General features: G+C 45.9%; 2 protein-coding genes across 3 annotated transcripts; both read right to left on the bottom strand.

Annotated features, from left to right (window-relative positions):
* Positions 1–1,583: 1,583 nt before the first annotated feature.
* LOC148829025 (uncharacterized) lies at positions 1,584–6,299 on the bottom strand. Its single transcript, XM_088923277.1, has 2 exons — positions 6,282–6,299; positions 1,584–4,739 (listed from the first exon to the last, which is right to left on the bottom strand). The coding sequence occupies exon 2, from the start codon at positions 4,544–4,546 to the stop codon at positions 2,711–2,713; it is 1,836 nt and encodes a 611-aa protein (XP_088779403.1). The 5' UTR covers positions 4,547–4,739; positions 6,282–6,299; the 3' UTR covers positions 1,584–2,710.
* Positions 6,300–7,106: 807 nt separating this feature from the next.
* On the bottom strand, positions 7,107–12,234 carry LOC148829024 (uncharacterized). Of its 2 annotated transcripts, XR_016091465.1 has the most exons (3): positions 12,079–12,234; positions 11,786–11,946; positions 7,107–9,651 (listed from the first exon to the last, which is right to left on the bottom strand). XR_016091465.1 is itself a non-coding variant. In XM_088923293.1 (2 exons), the coding sequence occupies exon 2, from the start codon at positions 9,456–9,458 to the stop codon at positions 8,208–8,210; it is 1,251 nt and encodes a 416-aa protein (XP_088779419.1). In that variant the 5' UTR covers positions 9,459–9,651; positions 10,916–12,234; the 3' UTR covers positions 7,107–8,207. The 2 variants fall into 2 exon arrangements, 1 of the variants encoding a protein (XP_088779419.1); XM_088923293.1 differs by having other exon boundaries at positions 10,916–12,234.
* Positions 12,235–13,066: the final 832 nt, after the last annotated feature.

Below are 13,066 nucleotides of genomic sequence, written 5' to 3'. Positions count from 1 at the left end.
CCTTTTTAGTTCTTTTGAGGTGGAGCTGAAACACTATTTAAATTCTATTTAAAATGTGAGAAATAATAAAGCACGGAAAACATGATGTGAAAAATACAATTTAATCAGTAATTTAACTTACTTATTACCTCTGGCGGTTAACTGTTTATTTTTCTGTTTGTGTTTGTTCTCTTGTACCTAATTTGATCATCTGATTGTATTTGTATTTGTAAATTCTTTATACATTTAATAAAAAATTCTTTAAAAAAAAAGAGGTCTTCAAATCGGACTTTGGATCACCCTGTTCTCCAGTGACATAAAAGGTTTTTGAAAGGATAGAAACACTTGGAAGATAAAATCTATTAAGCACTTAATTTGTTCAGTCGGGATTTCGGTGCCTACGTCCAGAAATGAAACATTAAAAAAATAAACGAATTCCTTCTTCGGAGATACTCTCATATATTTTTCGTTCTCTTGCGCTTTTCGCAGTATCAGAAACGAATCACCAATGTCACCCATATTCGGTGTTATCCAATATCAGCAACGACTCAACAGACTGTAGAGTTCGTTATATTTACATATAGATGATATAATTCGTAATCTGTGTTCATATAATGCCAGTGGGAGTGGTAACATTTCAGCTTTACTTCCAAAACCAGCCTTTGGTAACATAGAGTTTTGGCTTTTAACACGTCTGCAGTCCGCTTCGTGCTAGAAACTACACTTCCCACAATCCCTGTGAACCGTAGCTCGGAAGCCCTCGTCCGGGCTGGGACTTACGCCGACGACGCCCGCGAGGGTAACTGACCTTTAAGAAGAAGTGTTGCAGCTACCTCTCGGGAATACCCTAGAGTCTTTGACGATGCAACTCTTCAAAAAGTGCAAATTCGTCTGGACGACCCCTGACAGATACTACCTCCCAAACGGGGTTAAAGAAATAACATTTTAAACTTTTTTTTTAACCTCTCTATAGACAAAGTTGTTCTGGATAGACTTGCAACACTTCTCTGTTTACACATTTCAAAGTGAACGTAAGATTTAAGGAGTCTGTTATAATGTAATACTTTGCGAGACCGGAAAGGAAAAAAGAACAGGTATCTGTATTTGATCTGTTAGTAATACCGTTCACAAAAAAGATCGAATGGTCCTCCCTTCCTTGATGCTTATGAGGTGCAGGTGTAGTATTGCTCAAACTCCATTAAAAACTTGGGAAAATAAGACAAAAAGAAATGATGACGATTGATTACAAAATTTAACTTTTTTGCATCCAGGTTGTGTTGTAATTAGCTCTGGAGACGGTCGTTCGTTCAGAGTTTTTCTGTTTACTTTTTTGGATACCCTTTCTCCTTTGTATGATCTGATGTTGACATATGGCAATAAACTACTCAACTGTTACTACTACTGCAATGATCATCTTCTTTGAAGCGGACACTCCAAGATGTGGAAACTGAATAAGAGGACAGTTCAAATATATTTGGATTTTGGCCTTTTCTGTGTTTTTATTGAGGTAACTTTGCTTGTTGTGGGGCATCTTTGAAGAGAGAGTCTCTCCACTCCGTCTCTCAGGAAAGACTGAACCTCTTCCCACAAAGTTCTCAGCAGTACAGTGTGATTTGATGTTTTTTTAATTAGTGTAACAATTAGAAACTGGAAAGGTTCTTGAAAACCATTAAGAACCAAAGAAACATAATTTACACTCTGACACATGGGGCCAAAATATACAAAATACAATTTATTTCTACGGTACCAAAGCATGCACAAGAAACCAAAGAGTGATAGTAATAGAATACATCTGAGAATCCAGCTGTTGTAATACGAAAGGTTAATCGTTCTTTTCGAAATTAGAAGGAGAAGAGGTAAAATCAGAGTTAAAATGTCTTCACTGTAACGTGTTCTTCTCCAGCTCAGCGGTTCTATAAGTCTCATGGAATTAAATCACATTATTATACTTAGATACAAGTACAATTGCAAATACTACTGTGAAGTATTCAACTTGTGTTTGGAATAACAGTTCAAAGTCTCTATATTTATATTGTGAATAACGAAGTTTTATACTCAAAGATCTGCTGGCCAATGTTCCTAGGAAGTTCCAACAACCTGCTGAGAAGACGTCGGCGGCCTGGTCTGTGGTCCCAGCTGGCAGCTACTGGCTCTGAGCAGAGAGAGAGCTTTAGATAGTACTGCTGAGGACAGCTCTGCAAGAAAGGACGATCGCAATGACTTCTAGAGGAGACGTGAGGAGCCAGTGAGCTCTCCCACGAAAAGGAGCTGTATGGTAGAGTTTAAGGTAAGATAAGTAAACTCTTCCTTAAAAGTAAGAGTTTAAAGTAAGATAACCAGTGATAGGTCTGGATGTTATCAGGGACAGTCCTGGTATCCTCTGTGCGTATTGCTCATTATTGAATGTACTGTACCTTTACGTGATGACCAGTGATCTTGTACTAGTAGTCTCTTTCTGCTATACAGTAACTAGGAAGACAAAATGGAGTCAACCCGTGCTTTACATAATTAGATGGATCAAAAGTCAGAGAATTACATGGCAGCTTGGTCTGTGGTCCAGACCTGGAAGATCATGATCAAAAGGAGCCTCTTTCTTCCACTGCTCTCCTTGGACATACAGCTTCGGTCAAAATGTCCAAGCTGCTTTGAGGAAGCAACAACAAAAATTTAAATCATCTTTCACAGCACTTAACTCCAAATGAGACAATGTACTTTTCCACACCCATGGTTTCTATCGCGTATGAACGCAAGCATGGCGCTTGAGAGTTCCTGCCTGGTTGAAACTCTTCCCACACTGTTTACAGCAGTACGGTCTCTCTCCTGTGTGAATCCGTTCATGAGTTTTAAGGTGTGCTGTAGAACTGCAAGTCTTCCCACAGTGCTTGCAGCAATAAGGCCTCTCTCCTGTGTGAATCCGCTCATGATACTGGAGGGCTCCTGCCTGCTTGAAACTCTTCCCACACTCCTTGCAACAGAATGGCCTCTCTCCTGTGTGGATCCGTTCATGACTCTTGAGGGCTCCTGTCTGGCTAAAACTCTTCCCACAGTGTTTACAGCAGTACGGTCTCTCTCCAGTGTGAATCCGTTCATGAATTTTACGGTGTGCTGCAGAATTGCAACTCCTCCCACAGTGTTTGCAGCAGAAGGGTCTCTTTCCTGTGTGAATCCATGTGTGCTTCTTGAGATTGGCTAGCTGGGTGAAGCTCTTCCCACACTGTTCACAGGAGAACGGTCTCTCTCCTGAGTGAATCAGCTCATGACTCTTGAGGGCTCCTGCTTGATTGAAACTCTTCCCGCACTGCTCACAGCAGTACGGTTTCTCTCCTGTGTGAATCCGTTCATGATTCTTGAGGGCTCCTGCCTGGTTGAAACTCTTCCCACAGTGCTCACAGCAGAATGGCCTCTCTCCTGTATGAATCCGTTCATGAATTCTAAGGTGTGCTGCAGAATTGCAATTTCTCCCACAGTGCTTGCAGCAGTATGGTGTCTCTCCTATGTGAATCTGCTCATGATGTTTGAGGGCTGCAGGATATTTGAAACTCTTCCCACACTGCTCACAGCAGTACGGCCTCTCTCCTGTGTGAATCCGTTTATGAATCCTGAGAGCTCCTGACTGCTTGAAACTCTTTCCACAGTGCTCACAGCAGTATGGTCTCTCTCCTGTGTGAATCCGCTCGTGACTCTTGAGGGCTCCTACCTGGTTGAAGCTCTTCCCACACTGTTCACAGCAGTATGGTTTCTCCCCTGTGTGAATCCGTTCATGACACCTTAGGGCTGCTGCCAAATGGAAACTCTTCCCACAGTGTTTACAGTGGTACGATCGCTCTACTTTGTGAATCTGTTCATGAACCTTGAGATTTGCTACATGGTTGAAACTCTTCCCACACTGTTGGCAGAAGTACGGTCTTTCTTTTCTGTGAATCCATTCATGATTCTTGAGAGTTGATGTTCGACTAAAACTCTTCCCACACTGTTCACAGCAGTACGGTCTCTCTCCTGTGTGAATCCATTCATGATTCTTGAGAGTTGTTGCCAGACTGAAACTCTTCCCACACTGCTTACAGCAGTACGGTCTCTCACCTGTGTGAATTCGATCATGATTCTTGAGAGCTGTTGCCCGACTGAAACTCTTTCCACACTGTTCACAGCAGTATCCTTTCTCTCCTGTGTGATTCTGTTTCTGATTCTCGACAGTTCTTGTACAGATGCTCACTAGTTCCTTGTCCTGTGTTTTAATCTGGTCAGACTCCTGATGGGACTCCAGTGCTGCAGAGCTGAGGGACTGAATCCTGGACAGATCTGCAGTGTAGCTGGAGTCCAGATCACTTTCACTCTTCACTCTGGGAGACACAATATCTGAACAGGACTCATAAGATTCTTGAGCATCAAATCCTTGTGTCTCACACTGAGGTTCTGTTTTAAAACTCTTAGATTCCAGTATCTGGAGTTTGTGTTCAACACAACCACATCCTACTGCATCCTGAGTTCCCAGCTCACCCTTCACACACAGAGCACACCCTGGTGCACTGAGTCCTTGTGTAACACAGCCTGTCTCTGGCTCTGCCATGTGGACAGACTCTGGTCCTCTGAGCTCCTCCTCACTCTGTCTGCTCCTGTGCTGCTCAGGGAGCCCCTGTCTGTCTTCAGGAGCTGTGGGCTCTGTGTCCTGCCTCAGACTGGAGCCCCACTCCTGCTCACAGTGCTGCAGCTCAGTGGAGCCCTGTCCCCAGTGTCAGGGAGAGCGCTGGTCTCTACAGCTCCTGGGGGAGAGACACACAGGAGAAGAGACTTTAATAACAGCTCTGATCAGACTGGAGCCCTGTCCCCAGTGTCAGGGAGAGCGCTGGTCTCTACAGCTCCTGGGGGAGAGACACACAGGAGAAGAGACTTTAATAACAGCTCTGATCAGACTGGAGCCCTGTCCCCAGTGTCAGGGAGAGCGCTGGTCTCTACAGCTCCTGAAGAAGAGACACACAGGAGAAGAGACTTTAATAACAGCTCTGATCAGACTGGAGCCCTGTCCCCAGTGTCAGGGCGAGCGCTGGTCTCTACAGCTCCTGGGGAAGAGACACACAGGAGACATTATCCACCTGCTCTGAAAATGGACATTAGTCCACACAGTGTATATCAGGACAACACTGTAACATTTTTATCTGTAAAACACTTCTTCCTTTCTCTATAGCTTTCCTAACCATATTTCCTTTATTATGAATAGCTATATAATTTATGTTAGATTAATTAATATAATGCCTGTTAGTCTCAGGACACATTCAATATACAAGTCAGTGTTTGGTAGAATTTCCCTTTCAGAAAGTAACTGTATGAGATATACAACCAAGCAAGCTGAGCAGACTCATTAGATAACAACTCAAGAAGTTTTGTAGCAACTTCTCAGTTCATGCCTGATCTCTGGATGCACACACTTCAGTTCAAGTAAGATAGTAAGATGCTGCACAACTGAATTCTCTTCCAGTTTCTCCTGATGAGCTCCTGGGCTGGACTGTCAAAGCCAGCTTTACTACACTCTAATTAATTATAAAATACCTAAGAAATTACAGGTGTAACACGTTTAACTATAACTATCAAGCACTGTTCATTATCATTACATTAAAAACACAAAAAGCAAATGAGAATAGATCTTAGTTGAGTATCAAATAGAAAAAAAATGTAAAACACTACACTATTGCAGGACTTAGTATTTAGTATTATCAGTTTTGTTTTTATCATTTTGACAATAACAATATCTGATAATAGTTTCATTCTGTCACGATTCACTCAACGGACCCGGCAATCTCGCAGTTAAATCTGGACCTGATCTCTTACAGCGGCCCTGTCCCGACCGCAGGAGCAGGCTGACAGTCCAGGGGACGAGACAGAAACAACAGGACACTGTTTTCTCTTCACTCCCACTGCAGGGGCTCAATATAAACAGCGGTGAAGCATGAAGACACTGATAACACCTCTCTCTGTGCTCGTCACTGGACTCCGCTCGGACTGCTCCTGAACTCGCTGGGACTCCACAGGACTCGGGTCAGCTGGAAGACGAGCCGGACTCCGCTCCGCTCCTCTCACTGAGGGACACGGACCCGAGACCTCAGAAACACGGACCGGGTCCGGCCCGAAATGTTCTGTTATTCTGGGGACACCGGACCCGAACAGCCCAGATTAGACTGTGCGCTCGCACCGCGTCACAGTAAACAGAAACACGAGAAATTATTAAACGTCTTTTAATGTTAAATGATAATTTTCCCTTATTCTTTTATCGTAAAAAAATGTCAATGCGAAATGATTCTTGTACAAACCTCTACGGCTATAAACGTCACCAGCACACTTCCGGCTTCCGGTGAGCTCGTTATGGTAACCATAGTAACGGGCGCTGATCGGGTCCGGGTCCGGGTCCGGGTGGGCACTGTGCGCCCAGCGGAACCACAGTTCCAGCAGGATCAGCACCTGCACCCTGTGCTCAGGGCGAGAGGACACAGCGCAGACAGCGGGCTCAGAAAGTCACACATCTGGGGAGCAGCCCGCAGGCTGCGGTCAGAAATGAGCTCAGATGTCAACAGACGGACTCAGACTCAGCGTGACTCACCGGCCCAGCAGGGACCCGCTCAGGGCGGGTCAGGGAGTCCGGTTCTCCTGACGGAGGGAGACTTGTTCTTCCAGCGGGACGGACCTGCGGGTGAGACCCTGCACAGCCCTCACTGGCGCGAGACAGGAAGTCCCGCCCTGAGAGGAGAGAAGACCACGCCCCCTTCCCTCCAGCGCTCTGCACTGCCGCGGAAAATACAAGTTCTTTACTTATGATAGTAAATGTAAAAGTAATATTAATTTAGTATTATAAGAAAAAAGGGAACGACGCTGATTTATACTTGTACAAATGCGATTGTTTTCGCCTATACTTGTATTATATTGATTATTCCCGGATATTTAGTGTAAGGATTTTGTATTTGTCCCTAGAAATTCAGTAGTTAAGGATGAGGGAGAGCTTTTATTGTGCTTCTCTGTGTTTTTATTGAGGTAATCTTGCTTGTTGTGGGATACTGGGGCATCTTTGAAGAGAGAGTCACTCCACTCCATCTCTCAGGAAAGACCGAACCTCTTCCCACAAAGTTCTCAGCAGTACAGTGTGATTTGATGGTTTTTATTTAGTGTAACAATTAGAAACTGGAAAGGTACTTGACAACCAATTAGAACCAAAGAATCATAATTTACACTCTAACACGTGGGGGAAAAAAATATACACAATACAATTTATTTCTATGGTACCAAAACATGCATAAGAAACCAAAGAGTGATAGTAATAGAATACATCTGATAATCGATCTGCTGTAATACGAAAGGTTAATCGTTCTTTCGGGAATTAGAAGGAAAGGAGGTAAAGTCGGAGTTAAAGTGTCTTGACTGTAACGTGTTCTTCTCCAGCTCAGAGGTTTCATCAGTAGTTAAGAGGTTTTATCACGAAAACAACATTCATATTCTCACATACAAGTAAAAATGCAACTACTAGCATGAATTATTGAACTTGCGTTTGGAAAAATAGTTCAAGTCTTCGTACTTTAACGTGAATAAAGAAATTTTATGCTGAAAGATCTACAGCCCAACCTTCTGGGCAAGTTTAAATTTCCCAGCGAGGAGGCGAGGCTGGGCTAGTCTGTGGTCCCAGCTGGCAGCTGCTGGCTCTGAGCAGAGAGAGAGCTTTAGATAGTACTGCTGAGGACAGCTCTGCAAGAAAAGACGATCGCAATGACTTCTGGAGGAGACGTGAGGAGCCAGTGAGCTCTTAAGATAAGTAAGTAAATTCTTACTTAAAAGTAAGAGTTTAAAGTAAGATAACCAGCGATAGGTCTGGATGTTATCAGGGACAGTCCTGGTATCCTCTGTGCGTATTGCTCATTATTGAATGTACTGTACCTTTATGTGATGACCAGTGATCTTGTACTAGTAGTCTCTTTCTGCTATACAGTAACTAGGAAGACAAAATGGAGTCAACCCGTGCTTTACATAATTAGATGGATCAAAAGTCAGAGAATTACATGGCAGCCTGGTCTGTGGTCCAGACCTGGAAGATCATGAGCAAAAGGAGCCTCTTTCTTCCACTGCTCTCCTTGGACATACAGCTTCGGTCAAAATGTCCAAGCTGCTTTGAGGAAGCAACAACAAAAATTTAAATCATCTTTCACAGCACTTAACTCCAAATGAGACAATGTACTTTTCCACACCCATGGTTTCTATCGCGTATGAACGCAAGCATGGCGCTTGAGAGTTCCTGCCTGGTTGAAGCTCTTCCCACAGTGCTCACAGCAGTACGGTCTCTCTCCTGTGTGAACCCGTTCGTGAGTTTTAAGGTGTGCTGTAGAACTGCAACTCTTCCCACAGTGCTTGCAGCAATAAGGCCTCTCTCCAGTGTGAATCTGCTCATGATACTGGAGGGCTCCCGCCCGTGTGAAACTCTTCCCACAGTGATTGCAGCAGAATGGCCTCTCTCCTGTGTGGATCCGTTCGTGACGCTTGAGGCCTCCTGTATGGCTAAAACTCTTCCCACATTGTTTACAGCAGTACGGTCTCTCACCTGTGTGAATCCGCTCATGATACTGGAGGGCTCCTGCCTGTGTGAAACTCTTCCCACAGTGATTGCAGCAGTACGGTTTCTCTCCCGTGTGGATCCGTTCGTGACGCTTGAGGTCTCCTGTATGGCTAAAACTCTTCCCACAGTGCTCACAGCAGTACGGTCTCTCTCCTGTGTGAATCCGTTCATGATTTTTAAGGTGTGCTGTAGAACCGCAACTCTTCCCACAGTGTTTGCAGCAATAAAGCCTCTCTCCTGTGTGAATCCACTCATGATACTGGAGGGCTCCTGCCTGTGTGAAACTCTTCCCACAGTGTTTGCAGCAGTACGGTCTCTCTCCTGTGTGGATCCGTTCATGACGCTTGAGGTCTCCTGTCTGGATAAAACTCTTCCCACAGTGTTTACAGCAGTATGGCCTCTCTCCTGTGTGAAACCGCTCATGATACTGGAGGGCTCCTGCCTGTCTGAAACTCTTCCCACACAGTTCACAGCAGTACGGTTTCTCTCCTGTGTGATTCTGTTCATGATCCTTGACAGTTCCTGCACAGATGCTCAATCCCTTGCCCTGAGATTTTATCTGGTCAGATTCCTGACAGGACTCAGTATCCAGAGCTGCAGAGCTGAGGGACTGAATCCTGGACAGATCTGCAGTGCAGCTGGAGTCCAGATCACTTTCACTCTTCACACTGGCAGACACAACATCTGAACAGGATTCATGAGATTCTGGAACATCGAATCCTTGTGTCTCACACTGAGGTTCTGTTTTAAAACTCTCAGATTCCAGTATCTGGAGTTTGTGTTCAACAGAACCACATCCTACTGCATCCTGAGTTCCCAGCTCATCCTTCACACACAGAGCACACCCTGGTGCACTGAGTCCTTGTGTAACACAGCCTGTCTCTGGCTCTGCCATGTGGACAGACTCTGGTCCTTTGAGCTCCTCCTCACTCTGTCTGCTCCTGTGCTGCTCAGGGAGCCCCTGTCTGTCTTCAGAAGCTGTGGGCTCTGTGTCCTGCCTCAGACTGGAGCCCCACTCCTGCTCACAGTGCTGCAGCTCAGTGGAGCCCTGTCCCCAGTGTCAGGGAGAGCGCTGGTCTCTACAGCTCCTGGGGGAGAGACACACAGGAGAAGAGACTTTAAAACAGCTCTGATCAGACTGGAGCCCTGTCCCCAGTGTCAGGGAGAGTGCTGGTCTCTACAGCTCCTGGGGAAGAGACACACAGGAGAAGAGACTTTAATAACAGCTCTGATCAGACTGGAGCCCTGTCCCCAGTGTCAGGGAGAGCGCTGGTCTCTACAGCTCCTGGGGGAGAGACACACAGGAGAAGAGACTTTAATAACAGCTCTGATCAGACTGGAGCCCTGTCCCCAGTGTCAGGGAGAGCACTGGTCTCTACAGCTCCTGGGGGAGAGACACACAGGAGAAGAGACTTTAATAACAGCTCTGATCAGGCTGGAGCCCTGTCCCCAGTGTCAGGGAGAGCGCTGGTCTCTACAGCTCCTGGTGGAGAGACACACAGGAGAAGAGACTTTAATAACAGCTCTGATCAGACTGGAGCCCTGTCCCCAGTGTCAGGGAGAGCGCTGGTCTCTACACCTCCTGGGGGAGAGACACACAGGAGAAGAGACTTTAATAACAGCTCTGATCAGGCTGGAGCCCTGTCCCCAGTGTCAGGGAGAGCGCTGGTCTCTACAGCTCCTGGTGGAGAGACACACAGGAGAAGAGACTTTAATAACAGCTCTGATCAGACTGGAGCCCTGTCCCCAGTGTCAGGGAGAGCGCTGGTTTCTACAGCTCCTGGGGAAGAGACACACAGATCAGATAAAATCAACTTGATTGTTACCTAAGGGAATATTTTAATGGAAGCCCAGCACTTCTGTACACCTGAAGACATCACAAAACTTTACATATCACACCTCTCCATAAGAGATTCATTAAGTTTTCTACCATATTCATCTCAACTTGCAGTTTGCAGACATATTTGTGCTTTTTTGTATGTTTCACAGATGTATTCAGTGCCCTCGAAATGCATAAGGGAAACTGTCAGAAATTAACTCCTGGGCCTCATGTTCTGTGTCACTGTCATGCTGAACAGTGAAACTCTGCCCACTAAGTAAGGAAGCACTTTCTTCTGCATAAGCAGACAGCCTGTCTCTGTGGAGATCACAGCTCACTCTGCTGCTCCTTAATCAGGGACTCATCAGTCCAGACGAGTGGGCCGGTCCCAGAGGAGGGGGCTCATGCCCAGGCCATGACACTCCTCCACCAGGCCTCACCCATGAGCTGCTGTTTCTGGAGTCACTGCAGGTCCTTCTCCCTCCACACTCTGACCTTTCCTTCACTCTGCTGCAGGCTTGTCCTGCTCTCACCTGTCAAGAGATCTGGGCTCCCAACCTCTCCTGGCTCGTCTTGTGCTTGTGAGAAACTCTGGGGGAGGTGATGTCAAAGCCAGCTTTACTAGACTCTAATTCATTATAAAATACCTAATAAATTACAGGTGTAACACGTTGAACTGTAACTATCAAGCACTGTTCACTATAATACATTAAAAACACAAAAAGCAAATGAGAATAGATCTTAGTTCAGTATCATATAGAAAAAAAAGGTGAAAAACTACACTATTGCAGGACTTAGTATTTAGCATAAACAGTTTTGTTTTTATCATTTTGACAATAACAATATCTAACAACATTCATTCTGTCACGATTCACTCACACGGACCCGGCAATCTCGCAGTTAAATCCGGACCTGATCTCTTACAGCGGCCCTGTCCCGACCGCAGGAGCAGGCTGACAGTCCAGGGGACGAGACAGAAACAACAGGACACTGTTTTCTCTTCACTCCCACTGCAGGGGCTCAATATAAACAGCGGTGAAGCATGAAGACACTGATAACACCTCTCTCTGTGCTCGTCACTGGACTCCGCTCGGACTGCTCCTGAACTCGCTGGGACTCCACAGGACTCGGGTCAGCTGGAAGACGAGCCGGACTCCACTCCGCTCCTCTTACTGAGGGACACGGACCCGAGACCTCAGAAACACGGACCGGGTCCGGCCCGAAATGTTCTGTTATTCTGGGGACACCGGACCCGAACAGCCCAGATTAGACTGTGCGCTCGCACCGCGTCACAGTAAACAGAAACACGAGAAATTATTAAACGTCTTTTAATGTTAAATGATAATTTTCCCTTATTCTTTTATCGTAAAAAAATGTCAATGCGAAATGATTCTTGTACAAACCTCTACGGCTATAAACGTCACCAGCACACTTCCGGCTTCCGGTGAGCTCGTTATGGTAGCCATAGTAACGCGCGCTGATCGGGTCCGGGTCCGGGTCCGGGTCCGGGTGGGCACTGTGCGCCCAGCGGAACCACAGTTCCAGCAGGATCAGCACCTGCACCCTGTGCTCAGGGCGAGAGGACACAGCGCAGACAGCGGGCTCAGAAAGTCACACATCTGGGGAGCAGCCCGCAGGCTGCGGTCAGAAATGAGCTCAGATGTCAACAGACGGACTCAGACTCAGCGTGACTCACCGGCCCAGCAGGGACCCGCTCAGGGCGGGTCAGGGAGTCCGGTTCTCCTGACGGAGGGAGACTTGTTCTTCCAGCGGGACGGACCTGCGGGTGAGACCCTGCACAGCGCAGACACGCGCAGCCCCCACTGGCGCGAGACAGGAAGTCCCGCCCCGAGAGGAGAGCAGACCACGCCCCCTTCCCTCCAGCGCTCTGCACTGCCGCGGAAAATACAAGTTCTTTACTTATGATAGTAAATGTAAAAGTAATATTAATTTACTATTATAAGAAAAAAGGGAACGACACTGATTTATACATGTAAAAATGTGATTGTTTTCGCCTATACTTGTATTATATTGATTATTCCCGGATATTTAGTGTAAGGATTTTGTATTTGTCCCTAGAAATTCAGTAGTTAAGGATGAGGGAGAGCTTTTATTGTGCTTCTCTGTGTTTTTATTGAGGTAATCTTGCTTGTTCTGGGATACTGGGGCATCTTTGAAGAGAGAGTCACTCCACTCCATCTCTCAGGAAAGACCGAACCTCTTCCCACAAAGTTCTCAGCAGTACAGTGTAATTTGATGGTTTTTATTTAGTGTAACAATTAGAAACTGGAAATGTTCTTGACAACCCTTAAGAACCAAAGAAGCATAATTTACACTCTAACACATGGGGCCAAAGTATACACAATACAATTTATTTATATAACTCATAACTTGCTGTGTGCTGGGAGTGTCCCATTGTGGAGACGGAGGACTTCACCTACTGCTGCTGAGGACAGCTCTGGAAGGAAGGACTGTGAAGGACAATGACTTCAGGAGGAGCCAGTGAGCTCTCCCACGAGAAGGAGCTGTACGGTAGAGTTTAAGGTAAGAAAAGTAAGTAAATTCTTACTTAAAAGTAAGAGTTTAAAGTAAGATAACCAGTGATAGGTCTGGATGTTATCAGGGACAGTCCTGGTATCCTCTGTGCGTATTGCTCATTATTGAATGTACTGTACCTTTACGTG

This window comes from Atractosteus spatula, chromosome 8 (genome assembly GCF_055471065.1).
Source record: "Atractosteus spatula isolate fAtrSpa1 chromosome 8, fAtrSpa1.hap1, whole genome shotgun sequence".
Lineage (NCBI taxonomy): Eukaryota > Metazoa > Chordata > Actinopteri > Semionotiformes > Lepisosteidae > Atractosteus > Atractosteus spatula.
Note: the sequence above shows the minus strand (reverse complement) of the source record. Positions and strands in the feature narration are given on the sequence as shown.